The sequence below is a fragment of the Equus przewalskii genome, chromosome 8, assembly GCF_037783145.1.
Source record: "Equus przewalskii isolate Varuska chromosome 8, EquPr2, whole genome shotgun sequence".
Taxonomy (NCBI): Eukaryota; Metazoa; Chordata; class Mammalia; order Perissodactyla; family Equidae; genus Equus; species Equus przewalskii.
In genome coordinates, this window is record NC_091838.1 from 1212539 (window position 1) to 1236528 (window position 23990).

A 23990-nucleotide genomic window follows, 5' to 3' on the forward strand; every position below is an offset into this window, starting at 1 on the left:
TTGAATGTAATCATAACAAGTTTTTCTCATGGCTTGGGTTTTAGGGGTGAGAAAAAGCAAATCAAAGATAACTTCTAGGTTTTTCACCTAAATAATTGAGTAGATGGTGCCATTTCTGGAGACAAAGCAGATGGGGGAGGATTATTGGGGGAAGGGATTAGGAGATTGAAATGTCCATATTCAGATTGAGATGCCTGTTTACGCACCAGTTGGAGAAGTCAAGTAGGTAGTGGGATCATTGAGTTCTCGTCTGAGTGGAAAGGGGGGTTGAAGGCACAGATTTGAGAGTAATTGATATATTAAATTATATTAAAAGCTGGGGCCTGCATGAAATCTTCTAAATTTAAAGATAGCTAAAGAAGAGCAGATGAAATGATAGTTCTTTAAACAGATTTGCAAATTCAGATTAAAGTTTCCAGTTTCAGTATTTCACATGCAGCATGGAACTCAGTCCCTCAGATTCCTACTTGCCCTTTTCTTAATACACTATAATTTGATACTTAGATACATTCTGATCCTCATAGCATTTAGCTCTAAAATGCTGTGTTACTAAACCACCTCTCAGCATCTTCTCACAAATATATCCGAGACTCTGTTGCTATATTTCATTCCAAGCTTAACCATTGAGGGTTTTAAGATACTTTCAAAGAAAAGAGACAAAATTTAGATCCACTTTGGTTTGTTTTATTATTATTACCACTAATAGTCAAACGGAAAACTACGTTTATTTCCTCCATCTTAAGTTGTGTGTTTATGAGTGATTGCTCAAGGTATGTATTTTTTACATTATCCAACAGAGTATAAAATTGATATTGTCAATTCTGTTGCATTTTAAATAATGCTTCTGAAGAGGGGGATTTGGTGTGATTATTTGAGTATGGAAAAAAAAAGTGGCCCTGTGTTTTGCAGTAATTTACCAGAAGCAAGTAGTCTTCACTCTGGAGTCATGAAATGAGACAAAGTAGGATGAAGAAATGGCTGGGGCATGTGAAATAACCCTTGGAGCCAATTTTCGTTCAGTTTAAGTTCAGTATCTATCAACATCCCATTAGAGTATGTCATTCCAGAATTTTCTATACTATGTTTTTCTTTGCATAGAAGGAATCTAAGAAGACGTTGTGTACTATTACATGGACAACTTTTGTCTCTTGTGGTTGTGACTCATGATCCAGTCTAAAAAGTGATGAATAAATCTCATTTCTAATCATAATTTATTTTGAAGTATTGGTTCATAATGCTTCTAAGAATCAGCAATTTAAAGTCAGAATTCTATAGTAGAGATGACTGATATATCAGAAGAAAAACTGTAAGATTCATTTATAATAGCCTTTATCATTTGCTGATCTTCCTGCCCAAAATTCCAAAAATTTTTTCATTATAATATCTAAATATAACCCCCCTGAAATGGTTTATTTACACAATGTTCCATCTGAATATGTTAATATAATTCTCTGTGACCCATAAGCTTATTTTCCAGGGAGAAAAAATATCAGTGGGATGAGCTTTTTTGTTCACGTTGAAATATGTTCTGATAGGTTGGAAATCAAAATGCAAACCTGTATTTATGAATTAGCTTCAGCCCCTTTTGTTCAGCAGCTCTGAATGTAGTTAGATGATTCTCATCTCATTCAAGTTTATTGGATATACATCAGAGCTGACACACAGCAGATAACTCGAGGGTCCAAGCCTATGTTAAGTTTCTTAAAGATTGTGAAATGATTCCAAATTCTCCTTTTGCATTATCTGCTAGCAAAGAGAGGGAAAAGAGCTTTTATTGGGACAAATTCATAGCAGAATTATGTTCCTATAAGAGAATATAATAAAATTCGCATTCCATTAATATTTTCCTGAAATGTGATCTCAATGAATCTTATGTGCCTGACACATAATATAGATGCTCAGAAAAGTGATGGGTAAATGGATCTATGAGGGGACAGAAAAAGGGAGGAAGGAAAATTATGCTCACACAATGAACATTAAGAATTTGAGTGAGAGCACCAAAGCAGTAGGAATGACAGGTGGATTAGTACAAGAATGCTGAGTCGGGGGATTGCTAGCAGTAACATGGAGGAAGCCATACTAAACTGAATCAGGAAGCGTTGGGTTGAGTTTCAACTCTGCAACATTCAAAAAGTGCAAATGTGACTAGTCATTATCTTTGAATAATATGCTGCCCAGTTCTCCATCATTGACTGAATTGACTGACCATTCATACTAAACCTATGATTAAGACATCAGCATAGAGTACATTTATAATACGCAATAGAAAAGATCTTTGAGGGATTTTAGCGAAATAAAGTAAAATAATGTATGGATATAAATTTACTTTATGGCTACAAAACACTACATAAAGTATAGGTATTCTTACATGAACATCGCTATGACTATTTCTTGGGGAACAAACCTGGTTTCTAAGTACGTAGTAATCTTTCTTAAATCACCTAGAGGGTGTGATCCCATGGTCCCTAGGATTTTAAATTATTCCAAACTTCTAGGTTAACAAAGTCTAAGCACTCACTTTAAGTTATGGTTTATGTCATCTAAAAATGCCAGTTATTGTAATATATATCATTATTTAATCTGTCATTGAGGGAAAAACCCTTTCCAGTAAACTTTGACACAGTGTTGATTGTAAGGAGCATCTCAATTTTTAGAGATGTAAAATGTGAAAAAAAAAAGTGTTTCTTAGAATCCATGAAATAATGGATTTGACAATTTCTCCATGAGAGGTTTTCTTTATGGTCAAATGCAGTGACAAGTCGACATATAGGACTACTGTAAATCCCACTGAAATATTTACTCAAGAGAAGAAATCTTGAGATTTTGCATGCAATCTTGACCCCATTAACCATTCTATATTCATCATAGAGTGTTGTGTGAGAAAGCAGTATTGGAAACTAATTTAAAAGCAGATATTTCCATGAACAAAGTGTGAAAGAAAATATACTTCAGAATGGGTAGAACAATGCACTCATTAGTTGGCCTGCTTGTCTTCCTCATAAAAAGAGGCCTAGTCATCATTATTCCAGCTTGGTGCCTCTCACAAAGCTCCTGATCTCTCCATCAGATCTGTTTTCATCTTTTATGTGATAAGAATCTGACACATACCTGTAACAGTGTACTTCCCTTTCTGGATGAAATCTGCCTCATAGCTTACTTACTGGGATACTTCCTGAAATAATCTCTTTCTGCTTTCCATGTAAACACTGAAGATGGAGGGAGTGTTAATATTCCAGACATTGCTTGCATGAGGTTTCTAGGAACCTATAGCAAAACCTTTTTCACAAGATCCCACAGCTCTGTAGATAAAGGATCCTCCGCAGAGCTGGAACAGGAAAATATCCAGAAAATACTGGAAAATTTTTTTTTTCCCGATTTGAGCTAAAATGCCTAATTCCAAGTAATGCATTAAGTGTATTTATTACTTCTCAAAATGTGTTGGTGAAACACTAGCTTTAGCAGATGTAAGAGGTTTTTAGTGAAAAAAAAGTTTGTCAAATAAATTTGGGAAACATAATTGGTGTGCACAGAATAAAGAGTGGAGACTTCTGAAATCAGACAGAACTGGGTGTAAACTTACCTGTCATTCATTGTCCTCCAAGAATTCTCTTCTGTCAAATTAGGACAATGATGACTGTCTCATAGGTTTCTTGTGATTAAAGTAAGATAATGCATAAAGCATCATGCCTGACCGAAAATAGGTGATATCACTGTGAATTCCCAATGGTTTCACCCCAATTTTCTCTATCTTTTTGAACATTCAAGACATAATTTTGTTTGACTCTTAGAACATATAGACAGTAATGAGTGATCTAAAGTACAGATGGTCACTGATTCATCCATGGACGTCTGGTGATTCTGTGAAAGTGGCCCAAGGGCCACCCTGTGAAGGGGTGAGAGTCTGAGAGTTCTGACTCTTAGCAAGCTTTGCTTTTATCTGTCATTCTGTCTGAACACTGAGGACTCCAGTCAAGACTTGCCCTGAAGTCTACGCTCATATGCCCAATTGCCTCATCAACAACTCAACTTTGATATCTAGCGGGCACCTGAATTTAACATACCTAAAACCACCTCAAGACGCTCACACCACCCCAACTTACCTTCCCTGCTTCCTTATTTGACTGAATGGTGACATTATTCCCCACATGTTCAGGACCCAAATTCCTGATGTTCACATCCTGCATTCAATCCATTACTAAGCCCTCTGGGCTTTTTCTTCAAAATAATATTCCAATCACTTGAACTATCATCAACTCTGCAGTTGACGCTCTAGCCCAGGGATCATTGCAGTCACATCCTGACTGGTAGCCCTGCCTCTCCTTTACCTCCTTTGGTCTGTTTAACTCACAGCAGCAGCCTGTTCCTTTCAAAATTAAGCCATATGTTGAAGCTCCTCTGCTCAAAATCGACGTTTGCCTCACGTCTCCCTTAGAGGAAAACCAAGGGCCTATCTAGTCTGAGATGCTCGTCCCCACTCTGACCTCATGTCCCCTTGCAGACTCAGTTCTCATCTCCCTGTCCTCACCGTGGACACTGGCGCACTCCAAGCTCCTTCACAGGAACTTTCAATAACTGGTTGCTCGACCTGGAATTTTCTTCCCCAAAAAGCTACGTGTGTTGCTCCTCCCTTCTTTCTGCTCGCTGCTCAAGTGTCAGCTTATCAGAGAGGGCCTCTCTGCCAGCTAATTTAGAATGGCTGACCCATATTCCTAGATAACCTTGTCTGCCTTGTTTTCTTAACAGATCTTACCACCTGCTGTCATAGTATGTATTTATTGATAAATTGGTTTTTTACCTATAACCCCTGCGTATCTGTAAAGTGTAAGACTGATGAGAGCTGTGATACGTTTGTCTGGTTCAGGCTTGTTCTCTAGCATCTATGATAATGCAGGAACATAGGAGGTACTCAGTAAATATTTGTTGAATGAATAAATGAATTAAGACTCTGCTTAAGACTGTTTCACAGAAAGTGTTCTGCTGCCTAAGTCAGATTAAAAAGAATCATGAAAACCTCTGATTTATACATAGGTGGGTGATGCCGTTTTGAATTGTAAATATGCTTACCCAGCATAATATACTTAACTAGCATTTTTATTAATTTTAACAGACAATAAATATACAATAACATACCCATTTTTAACTTACAGGAAAGGACACAGAATAAATGCTTTGTGTCCATTGTCTTTCCGGTGATTTAAATCAGTTTTGTAAATCATGAACAGGTGCACACGTAGCATAGAGCAAAGACTTAATGAATGTTAGCTAGTCTTGTTTGTATACATAATTCCCAACCTATGCATGTCTTGTTGTTTTGTTTTGTTTTTTTACCCTTTTTAGGTATTGGAGATATAGTGAAGAAATGAAAACCATGGATCCTGGCTATCCCAAACCAATCACAGTCTGGAAGGGCATCCCTGAATCTCCTCAGGGAGCCTTTGTGCACAAAGAAAATGGTATGCAACATGTGCCTTCTATATTTCATGAGTTTATTAATATTTCAATAATGCAATCTACTATTTTGGTGCAGTAAATCATTACAGAGTGCCATACTAAGGCTATATCATATTATATTTATATAAACGTTCCTTCCTAGATTGATGTTTAATATTGTGTTCCAGATGTTCTTAACCTCAGCTTAGTTTATAGGAAAAAAATAAAGTTAATTTTTTGAAATGGAGGGTGTGGATACCTTTGAAGTAACCTCACCTATTTTTCTACTAAAATTCCTGCAAAGATAATAATAAAAAACATACATGGGACAGAAGCCGATCACAGAGAAGATATGCTGTAAGTGTAGACTGAGCACAGAGACACCTGGTAAATGTGCATGTTGAGGGTGATAGTTTTTCCTCTATGCCTTTGGCTTACAGGGTCAAGGAGCAAGGAGGATCCCAGCTCCATACAGTCAGGCTAGAGAGTATATACGCTTGCTTAACGACAAGAAACAGATCAGAGAGCTGCCTACATCCCTTGTTCTCCATCCCAGGATTTGGGATTCAGCAGGTGCTAAGTGGAAAGTTAGCCAAGAGATGGATAATCCATACTCCCCTCTCTGTTGGCATATGTAAAGTCTGAACATTTCTCTCTTCACTCAGGGATTAGTGAATAGGAATAGGTATAAACAATAATAATTCAAAATAAAATGTGTACACCATATTCCAGAACAGAGGAAAAGCAAGAGACATCATTCCGAAATACAGAGAAAAAACATACCCCATCAAATGATTTATAATAGGAACCAGAAGAAAATAATACATTATGTGGGTATGCAGTAGCATGAAAAGTCTATAATATATATGCAACAATCACTTGCAGGAACAAAATTAAATGCAACTAGGGAGGGTAAAGAGCAAAAATGTTTAATGAAGAAACAGGGAAAATTAAAACTATGACGGACCATCGGCAGATTGCCAGAGTTTAAGAAAACCTTACGCTGTGCATAAACTTGGAGGAACTGTGACCTGGGATGAATGAATTTCAGTCAGAAAAGTCAGAGTACACACCTGTGCTTTGACTATTGTTACCTGTAATGATAGACTACCTTCTGTGTGATAATGTCCCACATTATCCCAGATTCAGTCCAACACGCCCTTGAAGCCCTGGCCATAACACTGGCTGAGAATTATTGTTATTTGTATATTCTATTGGTTCAGAGAATTAAAGGACCGAGTTAAGGTATAGCCTGAACGTGACAAAAGCAAAAATCCATGGGAGAGGGGAGATGGAGATTAAGCATCTGAGATAAAAAGGAAATCAATAAGAAAATGAAGGAAGTCAGAATGCAGTCACATGAAGGCAGTAAAATCAAATCAATAATGTGGCCAAAAAACTTGAGAAACTATGAAGATGCAGATGAAAAGGACAAAGAAATGAAAAAATAAAATGTGAAAGATAATGACATGGAAGGCAGAAAACTGAGCTCTCCTCTAAGAATTAGAGCTGTCAGCAAGGAAGAAGCTCGGGGTTAGGGAAAGGTAATTTCTTGAGTTTAGACTAAAGGGTGTTCCAACCCAGATAAAATCAACTCTAGCTAAGGTTTGTGAAGTCTTACCACTGCTAAAACCTGCCTCCAGTAAAGGTTATCCCACACGATACAAAAATATATGCAAAGAAAATTAAGCTAAGGTCTTACTAGTGATTAACTCTAGCAAATTTCATAATACATTTTCATTTCTTGTCTTTATTAATTTTCTAAAATGAGCATAACTTTTGTAGTAAAAATAACTTCAAATAAGTGATAATTGTTTCAAAAGATTGAGAAAATACACATAATCTTAATTTCTTAGCATATGGACTGTTTCCATTTTCCCTGTTTCTTTTCACAAGGCTAATATCTGAGATTTTATTTCATTTCTCTGGAAATAAATCGTAATTATGTGAAAATGACAGAAAAAATCTTCTTGTTGCCCCTTGCCCCCATGATTTTTCATATCCTTGTCCATCTGAAAAGTTAATAATATTCATTCAATATAAATCAGTGAAATTGTGCTGAAGAGTATATTCTGAACTGTGTAACTTTTATAAATTACTTCTAAACAACTATGAAGCAACACATTAAAATTTTTTAAATTAAAATATTGTATTATTTTTGTTATAATAACATAATTAACAAAATGCTATCAATTTCCACCTCTATGAAAGTTCACATTTACTCACTTTTGTGTGTTGTACAAAAAAGAACTGAGAATGCCGAGCATATTTCCCTGAGCACTTTCCCACCATCTTCTCAGCTCAAGGGTAAATTTCCTAAGAAGAAAAATGGTTTCCTTATATTCATAATTTAATGTTTTCTTTTCACATAGCAAAGAATAACTTTGTAAAATACTGACAGAGAAACAAAGCATGTTGGGAAAATCAGTGCTTACAAATGACAAAATACTACAGATAAAATTTCAAAAAATCCGTGTCTTCTGGACCTTACCTGGTCCAGCCCCATCTTTGATATCCTTCAATGTTGAGCTCACTTTTCATCTTTCAGGAAATCTTCCTTGAATATACTTTTTTGGTACCCTACCCCTTGCACTCAAAATCTCCTATTACAACGATCAGCTTGTATGCACATTGTCCTCTCCAGTGTAGACTCTTTGCAGGCAGTCACAGAGTGACCATTCAATAAATATTGTTGCTGAAGCTTAATTTTATTCCTTCCATTCTCCAAAAGTTCACTCCCTGAAGTGGAGGAGATCTATTTTTATGGAACCCTTGTTCTGGAGAGTAGCAAGATGAGCCAGTCTGGAAGGTATTGTTCTAAATAGTCTACCAACAGCGAGTTCTCCACTTTCTATTCTCTACTCAGATCTCATGCTTGTGGCTTCTTACCTTAAACTCTAATTTTGCACAATTTCTTTCCTCACATTTGTTATGAAAGAGAGAAAGCTCAAATTATTAAACACACATTTGTATTTATATTTAGACTCAAAGTAATTCCCTGTAAAGATAAATCCATGCATATGATATTTGATAGTCACAAGTCAGAGATGATAGAGCCTTGGAATGTTTTCTCCAATCCTCTCTTCCGCCAATGTAGGAATTTCTTCCTCAGAATCCTCTCCTAATGGTAATTGTCAAAACCAAAAAAGTCCACAAGCTTAAAATTCAGCTATAGATTTTTGAAGGATGTTTTTCACATCAAGGTGGAATATGCCTTCCTGTAATACCTATTGGTATTAATTCTGCTACCTTGCCCATGAAATATGAATACTTGGTTCCATTTATTGAGTGCCTACCATGAATAAGTTGTGCTACTTAAACTTCTCATCTAATTTAATTGTGCAACACAATTACCTCTTTACCTCATTTATTATTTTTTATAAATGAGGAAACCAACATCGGCTAGTTTAAGGAACCTACGATCATAAAAGTGGTAGGATTCTATATCTAAGGCTTGGAGCTAGAACGTTCTAGTCTCAGTGAATGTGTTCTAGCACACTGTCTCCAAAGAGGAAAAGTTAAAAAGTCTTTTTCTATATTGTATTATTAAAGTAATTGGTGATCTGCCGTGTCAGGCTGAATTGTTCATTTTCTCATACTAGACAGACCCAGCCTTTCTCAGAGAGCAGCTTCTGGAGCCATCATCCTCTTGGTTTTCCCCTGTAACCATCTTAATCTAACAATTTTCTTATTTTCCTCTTTACTTTTAGCCCCCGAAAATAACCACAATAATCCAGGTGATCTCTGACTCATGCAGTATATAGTTGAATGATTTCTTCTTAACACTCGCTGTTTGACAGTGTTTTAAGCAACGACATGAGAGTTTAACATACACTAAAATTGTAGTAAAGCATCATTGCATCTGCCCTCCTTCAGATTGTTTCCACGTTAATTGCTGTCAAACTCCACCTCCTAGGTATTCTATATTCTCTCCTTAGAAAATGCAATTTTAGAGTTAATGCAAGATTCTGCTTTTAACATTGTTGCATTTTATTACAGCCCCACTTTTAGCCTGTTAAAATAGTTTTGACCCTTAAATCTCTTGATTTGGTGTATTAATTCTCCCCCCTTCTCTTACTCTGTGAAAATCCACAAGTGTGATTCAAACAAATATTTCCACAAGATTCAGTTTATTCATTCACATTTATTAAACATTAATTACCTTCTTAATAAACATATAAGAGTGGAGAATAGAAAGAACACATACGCACTGCCATCCAGAACATCCACTAAGTTATAACCAGAAAGCTATTGTGGACAGTGTCTCATTACAGTTTGGACTAAGCAATAGGGATGTCACCAGTATAACCTAGTCAAATACAAGAGAAAAAAGGTCATCAAATAATACGTTACAACCTCACTGAGTTCTTTATCAGGATTTCTGAAAAAATAATAATTCAGGTTAGAATCATTTGAAGTACTCAACAAGCACAGCATCTACAAGATTATAACATCAAAGGCACTTGTAAAAAGGAAAAAAATAGGAGTTCATAAACATTTCCTCAACCGACATTTCATATACGGAAAAAAACAGCAAACCTAAATTATTGAATGAGATGAATTTTGCGGGATCAAAGTTTGGCAGATTTCTATTACCAAGATTTCAGGCTACTTTTTTTCCAATGCTTTTGTTCTTTAATTCCTACTTATTAGAGTTCTTATCTCTAACAAGTTTATTCAGTAAACTACAATTCTACTCCTGTGCATGGAGTGTGCTACATAAAATTTGGCCTACACACCTGATAAACATGAAAATGGAAACTTCTGAACTTTTGTGAGATACCCAGCAGCTCCATAGTAATTAGCTTTGATGAAAAATTAAGGATGAGGACACTTCCAGCTGTTGGTTTCCAGGTTATAAATATAAGTAAGAAGTCTTTTCACGTGTTTTGAAGGTCTCTTTAATTCTAGATCAGTGCTGTTATTCAACTATGATCATATAATGTTCTGCCACTTGGCAGGCCCTGAACGTTTCTTCATCCAAGCTTGTTGAGTAATTACATTGGGTTTCATTAGCGTGACCAAATACCAGCTCCCTGCAGAAAAATCTGAATCTACATACACCTGTTTTCACTTGGCAAGATGCTCTGATTGCAAAACTGCCCTTCGAAACTAAAAGCAACAGCAGATTTTTATGGCATTGAACAGAATGATTTCCAAAATGCAGTGACCTGAAGTGATGATCTATCCGAGCTGAAATTTTTGGAGACGTGTCAGAGGTTGTTTTGTTTCAGGAGTGGCAACTGTCACAACCTGTGATGTTTAGCCAAGGAGTGATTGTTAAAAGACAAGAGATCACTAAAGGACCCAGTCTTAGAAAAATCATTCAGTGTTCGGGCTCTAGAAATAGACCAAGATTTAAATCCTGCTTTCCCCAGGTCTTGGGCATAGTATTTTATTTCTGAGCCTCGCATCTTTGCCTGAAACGTATAGGTAATTAAACCACCTGACAGAGTGGTTATGAAGATTAAAAGATGTCATTTGCTGAGTTTTTAACACAGTGCTTCTTTTCTAATAAGTACTCAACAATATAGGAAAAAGAAAGCCCTCGTTAATGCTTATTAACTCTAAAGTAAGTATATTTTTCAAAATAAATAGCTCCAAAATATAGTTTTTACATAATTTTAACATTAAAACATTTCTTCTTGGTTTCATGAATTTTATCTCAAAGCAAAAATTAAGTCCAAGGAAGGTAGTCACAAAGAAACTTGACATGAAAGAGCGATGGACAGAAAGAAAAATCTGTGCCCAACAAAAACAGCAAAAAATTATAGAGAACAGTCCTAAGAAAAATACACGTATTTGTAGTTTAATTGTTACAAGCTTGCAAAGTCTGTTATCTGTGTCCGCAACATAATGGACCATAAATCACGTGTAGTGCTAGTGACTTGAGCCTGGCGCATACCACCTCCTCCCCCAGGAAATGTATGTTAGTTGGAAGAATTAAAGAAAAGGATTAACAACGGCTTTAGAAATTCTATAAAATGCAGCTAGTTAAATTTAACATGATTTTAACATAAACTAAGTAAATAAGGAAGTTAAATGATAAGGACAAAAGGAGAAGAGGCAAAATGGGCATGACCTAGAGTCAGAAATGAGGTTAGCGCACAAGATACTAGAAGTGCCTATTTTCTTATTAAAATCTTCAGCAGACAAAGGAAAACATCTCTCGTTTCATGATTTATGATTTGTTGAGCTGTCTTGTCCAAATGACAAAGCACACCTATTGTTTGGAAGGAGCACAGCTATTTCCCATGCAAAGTTGCGTAGAAATTTCCGGGGAGGGGTTTCAGAGGAGCCTCCCTACAATGTATCTTACATCCAGGTGCTCACCCGCAGCAGCAGTGGGTAACACTGTATCAGCATCTTCCAGTGTAGTTTGACATCATCACACTGATGTGTGATTCTCTGCCAGGGATCCTCTAAGGAAGCTAAACCTTCTCTCTCTTAGGGAGAGCGGGAGTAGGTGTGTACGGCGGGGTCTTTCAACACTGCTCTGCAGAGGACGTTTCTTTCTTAGCTGAGCTTTCCTTGGGCCTCAGGGCACGGTTCCTTGAGCACAGAAGCCACATCCATCTCAACAGACAGCTGAGCTGAGAATGGTGTCTTCTTCCTACGAAAATTGAGAGGCCTTAAAATACATCTTTCGAGTAGCCTGTTTTATTAAATTTCTGTACATGGACACTTTCACAAATAAGTGGTTCCTGTGTGTGTTCCCCCCGCAGGCTTTACATATTTCTACAAAGGAAAGGAGTATTGGAAATTCAACAACCAGATACTCAAGGTAGAACCTGGATATCCCAGATCCATCCTCAAGGATTTTATGGGCTGTGATGGACCAACAGACAGAGACAAAGAAGGACACAGCCCGCCAGACGATGTAGACATTGTCATCAAACTGGACAACACAGCCAGCACTGTGAAAGCCATAGCCATTGTCATCCCCTGCATCCTGGCCTTATGCCTCCTTGTACTGGTTTACACTGTGTTCCAGTTCAAGAGGAAAGGGACACCCCGCCACATACTGTACTGTAAGCGCTCTATGCAAGAGTGGGTGTGATCTAGGGCTTTTTCCTGTCTTTCTTTTCCAGGAGTTTGTGGTAACTTGAGATTCAAGACAAGAGCTGTTATGCTGTTTCCTAGCTAGGAGCAGGCTTGGCGGCCTGGATCAGGGCTGACCTTTCAAACCCAGAGGGTTGCTGGTCCTGCACAGGAGTGGAAACACACTCGTGGGGACGCTTCCATGATGCACAGTATCTGCCCTTCTTCAGTCGTCTGTCTCTCCTTGTCATTCAGTTCTAGGCCTTTCCTCTGCACGCTCAATGCCCAGTAAATTTTCAGCATTAACTAAAGAAGAGGAGAAAAGAAGAAAAGATTCTTCTGAAAGGTTTCTAATATTATTTTCCTTCTGAAGTCTGAGCCCATTTCTTGGGGGCGGGGAGGGGGGTAAAAAAAAAAAAAAAAGCAAAACGGAAAACCCATGAATTTTTGCTTTAGAGCAAAGAGAAAAAAAGGTTAAACAAAAAAAACCCCACAGTTGAACTTTCAGGAAAGTGTGAAGACCCAAAACAGCTTTGTCTCCAAAGAAGATAGCTCTCTGACTGCTACGGATATTCTCCTACGCTTCGTTTTTTTGTCAGGTGGGAGATTGGAACACACACGCAGGACGTTAGACTGTCGGGACAGCCATTTTCCAACAAACAAGGGGCCAAAATATCTGCAATATAGTAACAGCCTTAAAAATACATCCATTTTTCGTTTTATACAGCTGTTCTCAGCTATGTCCTCAATGTTGCATCACATTTATATTCATAGCTATATTCAAACAGGACCTTTTCATTGTTTGGGAGTGTTTCTAAACCCCTTCTGCCACCTTCCCCCTGCATCGCTGTGATAATGTCCCCAAGTTGTATTAGGCCGTTGCCCCAGGCCTCCCAGGGGTCTGTCAGGAATATTCACTATAAGAAGAGTAAGAAGCAGTGTGTCTCTGAAGTCGTCTAAAGTGGCAGTTGTTTTTGAAGGGTGTGTGACACTAGTGATGCATTGCTGTAACCCTTTGAGAACTATCAGATCAACTTTCAGAGTCTGAGGATGGTCAGTCTTGCTCTCTGGTAAATTACAGAACTGGGCAATGGTGAAAACAGGCACAGGCTCAAGAATTCAGGTTTTTAAAACAGATATCCTATAACCCAATGTAATTTTTAAAGAATTTACGGTACTACAGAAATGCATTTATAACAGAAGTGATGTTACTTGCCAAAAAGTTCTCTGGCAAATAAAAAGATATTTTATTAAGTATCTGGTAAGAGTGAGATTTTATTTGAACGACTGATGACAGTATCCAAAGTCTTCTTTTTGTTGTTGTTAGACATACTGAATTTCTGTTTTAAAATCCGTTGCATGAAAATTCCATTTGCCTTGGTACATGCAGTTGGCATTGCCATTTAAAAAATGAATTAAAATGATGACTCTGAGATTGCATGAATATCCTCCAGCGCATTACCTGTTGCATGTCAATCATAGTTCTCAAAGGGTTCCTGTGGCTTCTGGCCTTTAGCCATCTGATTGATCACTGACAGAGCCAAGAGACCACCAAAGCATTTCATTGTTGCGTGTGATTTGTCCTAAAGCAGTGTTGTCATTTTCATGTGACCTGCAGAGCAGGTTTGTATCAATAATTTTTTCCTAGAGAAAAGTCAGCAACTGACAGACCTCTATTGATTTTTAGGAGCTGCTTCTTGCAGTGAAAGGCTTTACAGCCACTGGGCTGTGAACTTACTAGAGATGGTCAGAACGAATGCACCCCATGAGTCAGACATTGGCTTTGTGTGAAAGCCAGCTTTTGAGGGGATTAGCTTTTGAAACAATGAACAGCTTGCCTTGAACTTGATTACTGATCTGTTGACTGTCATTAACAACCTAAACATTGTCTTCTGTGAAAAATTTCCTTGAACGGTCCCGTTCTACGTCTGTTGCCCTTTGACCTTTAACTTGCAAACTGGCACAAACTGAAGGAGTCTGGTGTTGCTTCTCCGTTGGAGTGTTAATTGTTCGCTAAAAACCTAGTAAGCACGAGCTGTTTCCTCAGAGTGGAGAGAGAAAGAATGTTGATGGTGGATCCGCAGATGGACACTGCTCTTCACATGCCCACTCTAAAAATGCCCTATACGTAGAAGTGACTTTTAATTTTCCTTCAATATAATTTCAAGTCTAAATTCATCATTTTAGTACAAATATAAAACCATAGGGGGGAAAAAAACCCTCAAAATACTTGAATGGCCAGTGTGGCTTTTATATAAAGCAGGAATTTTATACTAGTGAAAATTTCTTACTCATTTGCTAATAATACACGTTTCCAGATGATTTTTAATGAGTGTAGGTATACATTCTTATTTGGAAATGGATAGTTTGGCTGCCTTGAATTTATATTTATACTCAACATAGCATGGAAATTAGAATGCCTTTCGGTTAAACTACATGTTTATGATTTGGTTGGGGAAAATATTTTGTAATCATCGGTGGCATGCCGCACAGCCTTGCAGACTGCTATTTCTTACAACCGGAACGTATATAATGTAAGGCTAAGAAAAAAGAACAGTTAAAAAAAGAGGAATGGCTTCACAGCAAAACATTATGCAATGCAGACTGTATTTTGACAAGATGTGGGAGATTATGTATGTGAGGGCCAAGAAAGCAATGGAGGGGAACAGAATTAGCCCAGCAGCTTTTCTTCAGTGCTTCCATTCTAGAAGATGCTGATATTATAAAGAGTTAGTCACTTCTACTGAGCATGGAGGACTATGTACGTAAGCTCATTTATACGGTGTTTGCTTGTAGGCGAGTTTGATCCTTTTAGGACCTTGATGTCAAGACAAAAAAATGACTGGAAATTATATTTTGCTAAAGATAGAAATGAGGAAATATGTCATTTTGGGACATGTGTAAATCATTGAGGAATTTCATCAACCTGCATTGAAAATTGATTTTCTTTTTTTCTCTAAAGTGAGAGAGAAACTTAAGAAGCAATGTTTTGCCTCTTTACTCATTTGTCACAATGTCTGGATTCATCATAAGACTATAAGTATATAAGGGCTGGAAAATAATCATAGCATTAAGAAGAGAAGAATGCTATCCTTATGCTTGAATTCTGGAAGTGTCATGAATAAGTGTTGGATCATATTTACTTCAATATGAGATGACATTTATGTGATAGGAAAAGGCATATATGGCTTCTCTCTTTACTAGGACATTTAAATTTTCAGGTTGTGAGACTGCAAGAGATAAGAAAATATTAAGTACAACACAATGACAAACACCAGGATTCTGTTTGTTTATTGTACCCTGGGCACTTTGCCAGTATTGGTTAACCGACTCCCCTTCCTCTTGGGGTTTGGAAAAGAAATCGTGATCCTAATGGAATAGTGAAAGGGAGAGTGACTAATTGGTCTATACATAAGAAGAGTGACTCAAAAACAATGTGGAATAAATTTCCAGGGGTCAACAACATAATGTGCCAGTTCAGTATCAATAAAGACATACAATCTATCAAATATTTTTCATCATCCCATCGCTAACAGCATGGAAAGTTGAGACGTAGGGTTTCCCAAATTCAAATGAAAACACATTCGTGATCACAAAAGAAAATTCTCATTTCCTTATTTCTCATTACTTTAATCTATCATGTAAACAAAGTAATGTTCCTTACATAAATTAACTATATAGTTTATAATTTTAGCCAAATATTGTTATTCTATATATTATTAACTGGACAGAATGAAGTATTGAAATAGCCAATCAGTTCTGTATTCTCTATAAAGCAGTAAATCCACCTCAAAGGAGGTTGTGAATTTAACTATTGATTTATCTCGGAACAAAGTGTCTGCTGACATGGCAATCAGAACCGGTGACTGCAGATGCGCTTTACAATTGCAAAGGTAACGTAGATAAATTAGAGAACGTTATATGATACTAGCCAAGACAACTTCTGTTGTAAATCAGAGGGCAAAGCTTTTCTGAATCAGATGTAATAAATTACTAAGTAATAATTTACAGAAAATAATTACTAAGTAATAAAGGATAGAGACTGATTTACAAAAATAAGCAGATGTTACTTTTACCAGTCAAATTGCTTGTAATCATTTTCTATTGACACACAGTTTGTTTCATATACTGTATGCATATTTTTATTCCCTTTCTGTGGGTGATTAAAAAATGCAATGTAGTGCACGAGAACATTGCCCAACTTCACTGGTAGTTCCAATACACGGATGATGTGTCTATGCTGGATCGTAGGGCTAGCATTACAATACTTTCAAGTTCTACTTATTGTGCTCATATCGCTAGGATGGTACAAATACACACCCCCACTTTGTGGATCTTACAGTAGAATAACCAGTGTGTCCCTGTTGACTGAACTCGCTGTGCTATCTGAAGGGGAATGGATGTTATCACCAAACAGACTGAGTTAACACAAGAATCGTGCGAAGAATCTTTTTTTTTTTGAGTTTAGGAATTACTTCCAGAAACTAATAAAGGTAGTGATTTCTGATAGTATTGAGTCTGTGAGATTGTAACATGTACTGAAACAACCTCATGGATGGTGGTGAAATCTTTTTCAGCAAACATAGCAAAGAGTTCGTTTAATTTTTGATGCTCTCGAGAGCACGATCCAAAATATCACAGATGTCCAACGGAGCATGCTGTCTAAAGCAAAATGCTAAATTCAGATGAGTTGTTACAAATAGCTGTAAGTACAATCTCAGCCAATATATGATATCACAAAAGGTTTCATGACAATAGTAGAGGGTCTCACCGTTCCGTTGCATCTCATGCACCTTCATAATTCTGATTTATTGTGAGCACAGATTATAACTGCCGGAGCATCTGTATCTATATTACAGGCTCCACGTGGCCGAGGAGGGAACTGTAGCTACACCAGAAAAGTTTTATCAGTTATGTTTTAAAAATTAGAACTTTATGTAATAAAGAAAGCAGCAACTAGGCATAGCACCACACCATAAATATGAAAACTAGATGTTATATTTATTAAATATAATGGAAACGGAGGGAGAGGAAAAATGAGTCTTTTGTAAAATGTAAAAAATATATACTACAGCATTCCTTAATACAACTGGAAATTTTACTTTAGCAAGTATAAAAATAGTAGAGAAAAATGCAGCTTCAAGCCCTTCACACTAGAGATGAGTATGTGAAATATCAATGCATATAATTAGCCAGTGGTCATTAGATGCTGCCCTGCATAAACACATCTGATACTCCTGCATTGCCTTCTGGGCTAAAAATGTCAAAGTCAGGTGTTCAGTAACCTCAATTGGAAAGAAATATCTGTTAGAATCTCCTGAGAAAAGCCATTTCCCTAGGATAGACATTTACCTCAATGATCGTGTAACACAGAACACTTGGCGTCGTTGCAAAAAAGTTGCCTTCGTGTTCTAGTCTCACCTAATCGTAACCTTTGTCTTTCACATGCTACTCAAATCACTTTTCCTTTGTTTCCATTGGTGTAATTTTGAAATGATTCTGAGATATTTCAAGTCAGATCAATAACATCCAATTGCAAATATCTCTTTCAATATTTTATACATAGGTCTACTTTGAAATTTAAATCAATAGTATATAAAGCCAAAAAACAAACGCTGATTTGACAAATTTACAGAAATTGAGTGAAAAACATGTGATACTGTAAAATTTCTGTCAGTTTTCTGGTAGAATACTGAAGTAGCAGCCTTTGATTTTTAAACACAATTGTGAGCTTGTAACTGGACACGAGCTGCATCATTTTTTAGAACAATGTAATTCTTTAAACTAAGTAAGGATATATGATCATGAGTGCTGTAGCACAGCACTTTTCATGTACTCACAACTAAAGCTCTTTATGAAAAATGAGGGCATAACCAGTAACTCATGGTCAGTGCATAATAAGTATAAAAAGTTACCTGTGAGAGATGTTTACTTATGAAGATTTTATGCCTTTTCAATTTAAAGAGCAACGTGTCTTGGAATTTATCTCATACTAACATTGGACGGGGACTAATACTCGTTTGCACTCAGTGTGTCCTTACATTCAAGGGCACACTGGACAGTGTAGAGCAGATACATATAAACTAGGATGTTGTGCTAATTCCCATAACTTTGCCATGTGCTCTGCTGCAGAGCTGGATTTATATGCCCTTAAGAAGGGAGAAGAAAATCAATTGAAATAAATATGAAGATATGGTCATTGTATCATGTCACTTAGCTTCAGAGCAAGATGTCATTAACCCTTATTGCACATAGAAAAACCAGAAGGAGAGAATGATGAACATGAATAAAGTGATTAAATTTTTGGCTCACAAAGCTGTTTCTTGAGTATTTTATCCACTTGTTTTTCTTCATGAAAAAACATCACTCAAAATAGAGACATGTCTGTAGCTAGACTGGATCCCAGGTGTAACACTTCTGGCACAAGCCTTTTCATGCACGCCTCGTGTCCCACGAGGCTTTGGTGAGACTTGACGGCATGGCAGGATGCTTCTCCAGGATAGGACGTGGCGCTGCTCATACTGGCCGCCCCTTATGAGACTGTATGTTTCTGCGTTGGCCTGTCTTGCCGAGATATGGACAAATAAAGCCTGGTGTGAGCGCTGTCTGTTTGAAAAGTCACTATAATGCATGTTTCATTTGCTCTTATGTAAGGTTAGTTTGAACTTGTTCCCTGTCTATGTGTTGACAACCCAGTTGTGAAGGTGAAACATACTTTTCTTGAATGAATGATTCAATCCTTAAATCAATGTCATAGTTTTTGCTACCACTGAAATATCATCACAGAGGCCATATTATTGCCTGTCTTCTCACAGCTCTATAGTTTGTACTCTTGCCTGGGTAAAATTAGGTTTTTCATTCTTTTTGTCACTCATTCTTTTGTATCTGACATGTTTATGTTCATACACACAAAATTTCACAATCTTAGTTACTTTGTTACTTCCAAACAAACATGATTTCCAAACAAGGGTGATTGTATGCCTGGTTTTTCTGCTCCTCCAATTCTGAAATTATTTGTTTGCTTTCTGTTTGTTACAAAAAATACAGATGGTAGGGAGGGACATATTATTTCTAATTGTGTTACGCAGTCTGTGCCTATATTTGCATTCCTTTCCATTTCCACCTTGTCCCTTTTTTTTACAGATTTGATTTTCCCTTCCCTTTGTGAAAACCGAAATTGAGCAGCATTGTACCTCAGATGTGGTGCCCAGAAAAAGTGTCTTTGTTTCTCAGTGTCTTCTTCCACGAGTTTCTGCAAATCTAAGACTCAGTAAATCTCGCACACCTCCCAATCTCTTGCATTGGGTTCTAACTTTTTAGAGCCACTCCCCTGAGAAAAGTGAAATGCCGAGGAGGAACGCTGTTGTCTGTGGATAAGCCATCCAGGAAGTCTGCTTTTGAAGAGTATTTCTTAAATGATTATACAGGAAAGTAAATACCATAATATGGTATTCTGTTTAACGTACGTCATAAGTACATGAATGCCTAAAACCTCGATTCCTTAGTCTATTTCCCTTTATGTGTAAATTACGTATATATTAAAAAGAGAGAGAATAAAAGAATAAGGGGTATTATAGTGGTGGCTCTTTGCTACGTTGGTTCTAACTGCATCAGCATTTCTATTGTGGACCTCTATTTTCAGGGGTTTTAGAGACTCGCCCATAAAAATTTGCTTCAGACTTAAAAGTCTTGAAAAGATTTTTTTAGGTATATAATTTTAAACAAATATATCTTGTTTTTATATTATAGGAGGGAAATAAATGGAGTTTACTAGTTCAATTTTACTCTAATATAACTTTTAATAAACTTAATTTTTTAACAAAAACATAAAATCTAATTAGTCCATAGTCTATTGATGGTTTTTTAAAAGAAACAATTATTGACATTGAGAAAATTGCCTGCTCCATCAGTATAGTAACCTATCTTCAAGATGTTTTAAAACTTGTATACCTGTATTAACATTATCTTGATCCCAATGGTGGATCAGTCTGATAATGAATGCCATTTATGCCATCCATACAAGCTATCTGGTAATATAGATTGGAAATATATAGTATATATAATATATGTATCTATACACACACATATATGTGTGTGTGTGTATAGATATATATATTTACTAGATAAAGGGGAAAAGCTCCCATAAATTTAGTTTGTCAAATAAATACTATATATATTAAAAGAAATTGCACAGACTTTTATCTTTCAGAGTCAGAATGAGATGCAAGCAACTGCAAAGGAAAGTTGTCTCTTGGGTAAACAATACACATTTTATAGCTTCTTTTTTCCTTCTATATTGTGGTTATGGGAAATTAAAAGAATTTAATGCATAAAATTCATGCAGATTTTATTTAAATAGCATTAAACTGTGAAGCAGAGAGAAACACTTAAGAAATTAAATATTTAGGCCATTATCTTTTGGTTGTCTAACAATACTTTACCTTTATGCTAATTCCCCATGATGTTTTCACTTATGGAGAGAGTATTAAAGTCTAACCTTAAGTGTCTGGATTGTTCACATTATACTCAACACTATTTCATTAAGTTTTTGATAATATGTCGTCTTCTGTGTGCAAGCAAAGAAAGAAATAACACAGTTATTTGCTGAATGGGTTTTAAAGTTTGCACATTGTTAGTGGTTTTCTGCCCACACAGGATTCAATACATTTATACCATCTTAAATCTGGCATATATATATATTTTTTCAGATAGCGTCTACTGACAAACACAAAGCTTGTTTGTGTGCAAAGATAAGGCTAAATAAATGGTGCTAAAGTGTATTATGACTGTCAGATAAAATCAGGCAAAATTTTGTGGTGCTTAAATTAATTTTTTCATTGATTTTATTGATCAATGCATTGAACAGTGTTTATTATTCACAAGTTGTCTTTTATTAGTAAATCAAGGCCTCATGAGCACATTGTTAAATAAAACGGTTGACTAGTCTATGTAACAGCTCACCAAGCTACTATCTCTTTAACTCCTTATAATGTTGCGTCATTAAAGGTCAAGGGGTCATGCTATTAATCTCATCGCTGTAGACCATTAACACGACTGAACTTTTCCACGAAGTACTTATGTTTACATGCTGTAACCTTTGACTGCTGCGGCAACCTTAACCACACCGATGTCACAAGCTGGAACCACCAGCATGGCTCTGGCCGTGGCGATCGAGGAGTTAAGGGCTGTGCAGTGATTTCTTTTGTATTTATTAATTTATATTTATTTTGTTTCCATTCGAGGAGGGGATTTTTGGTGGGGCAGTTTTTGTCTGCTGTAAGTGTCTTAACCTAGGGAAGGGTTAAATGGCTTTTTATACTATTGCATCTTCTGTATTTACCATCAATTCATTGTGTTGTAATTAAAAAAAGACTGTCAATAAATGAGAGAACAGAAAAATGGTTCATAGACATTGTGGTTTTACTCAATGAACGATATACCGACATTTACGATGTATATTTAGGCTGTGATCTATAGCAGTAGCCTTCACTGTCTCTGTCTTCCTAAGCAATATGATATGGAAGAATGAAAACTTTTAAGTACTTTCAGCCCAAATCTCCTGTGTGTTTGCCTGAAATAGCAAGTATATATAACTGGCCACATCAACTGGAGAGTTGTTTAACTACTAACTATATGCATGAGATTGTGACCAACGAGGGGAGCCATTGCTGTGTCACATGTAGTTCAGGCAAGTCCCCGTGAACAAAGGATGTGTCAGAATTTCATCACCACTTGACAAGAGTAAACATTTCTTTCGGGATAGTCGAGCTTGACTTCTTGTTAAAGTCAGTACATCACGACTGTCCAGGTAAATTTAATCAAAGGAGTTCATTTTTATATCAAAAGTCTTTAGCAGAATCCCATTTAAGGAATTTTTCTGTCCCTGCCTTTTTCTTTTCATGATAGGACTATGGCAAAGAGTGGCCATGGATACAGAACTGACTCACAGAGAGAAAACAAGAGTAAAGAGAAACACTTTCATATTTAACATTTTAGTAAATTGTCTTTCTTCAAATATCAGATAGTTGCATGTAATCAAATGCGGAACCAAGAGTTTCCTGAAAATCAAATCTAATATGTAACAGTAGTCCCAAAAGTTCATCTGAATTTTAGGAAGAATTAGGAACACATATTGAGAATGAAGCAAAATGTGCTCCCTCCTGCAGAAATCAGGGTGCATGTGCACCAAGAATTAATCTTGTGAATTTTAATCCACACACCAGAGAGGGCCTCTGAAGCAGAGTAACCAAGACAATCCCACAGATGTAACAGTCTGGTCAACAGTAGACAAGTCTTTTTTGGTAAGACTTTGAACTCTGCGTCTAGAGTGAATCTCTGGGAATTTGAAGCTCGATCTCGAAGAGTTCAGGGAAGCCTCAGGGATAAGATTTGTTGGACGTCTGGAACACGTCAGCATTCAAAAGCCTATAAGGTTTGGCCAACTAACTGTATGGTTTACTTTTATTTGTAGAAGACTTTTAAACAAAAGGTAACCTCTGTTTTTATAAGGCTATTTAGAACGTAACACCGTAAATATCAGGCTGAATCCAAGAATGAATCTCCCTTGTTTTTATTATCAAAGAGAAAAAAAAAAGCTAGACATATCAATCTAACCCAGTCGAGTATTTTCCTTATATGCCTGAATTTTTTACTTATCTAATGTCAAAATACACTGTTATATGACCTATCTTACATGATTTTTGCCACAATCAAGGACCAAATTAGAATGATATATTGTGGAGAGAAAGAAAAATCCAGAGAGGGAGCTTGAGAACCTAATAACACACCTAGCACACTCTAGAAACATAAATATCATTTATCAGGGTGAATGATAATATTTGCCTATTTTAGCTCTTTTATAAAAGGTATTTGAATGGTCAGAGCTTTAACCCAGTTTGATGCACTCTGCCACCCACTCAGATTAGTCACCCCCATGTGTCACTACTCTCTCCTCCTCCTTCTCCTCTCTCTCCCCGTTAATTGCTCTATATCTTGAAAGAAAAATTTATAATTCACTCTGTTCATCTTCTTAACTCACTCATTCTTTACTTCTTGTAATTACGTTCAACTCCTCACCACTCCACTTGACTTCTTTCTTCAATGTGAGTGATATATTCATTACTAAATCTAGTCTTTGTAATTCCCTATCTTATTTGGCTTCTTAACAGTAGATAATGGTGATAAAATTACTCTGCCGTTAAGACTACTTCTAGACAGCCTTGAGGGTAGGACCTACTCACTCATTCCTCTTCCATTCAGAGCTGGTGCAGCACCTACTTCCCAGGCAGCCCTCACTAAAACGTTGGCTTCTAGACATTAGAGTTCAGAGATCTTTTCCCCTGCCTAGCTTTCTAGATTAATTCTTGTGAATTTATATAAGTTCCCCTCTATGTTCTTAATGTCCTTTCTCCTGCATTCTCTCCTGGACCCTTGTTCACAAGTGTGGCTTCAGCTTTGTGGAGGTGACGTGTTCTGAAATCCAAATTCACAGTTTCAACCCGCTTGCTGGAGAAATTAAT

The 23990-nt window shown here is 36.7% G+C and overlaps 1 protein-coding gene across 1 annotated transcript in view; it reads left to right on the top strand.

The window, feature by feature from the left end:
* Nucleotides 1-21870, top strand: part of MMP16 (matrix metallopeptidase 16) — a 284119-nt gene extending 262249 nt beyond the window's left edge. Inside the window, exons 9-10 of the mRNA XM_070630346.1 lie at nucleotides 5338-5453; nucleotides 12156-21870. Of these exons, the coding sequence (XP_070486447.1) occupies nucleotides 5338-5453; nucleotides 12156-12490 (451 nt within the window). The 3' untranslated portion in view covers nucleotides 12491-21870. The remainder of the gene's footprint in view (nucleotides 1-5337; nucleotides 5454-12155) is intronic.
* The last annotated feature ends 2120 nt before the right edge of the window (nucleotides 21871-23990 follow it).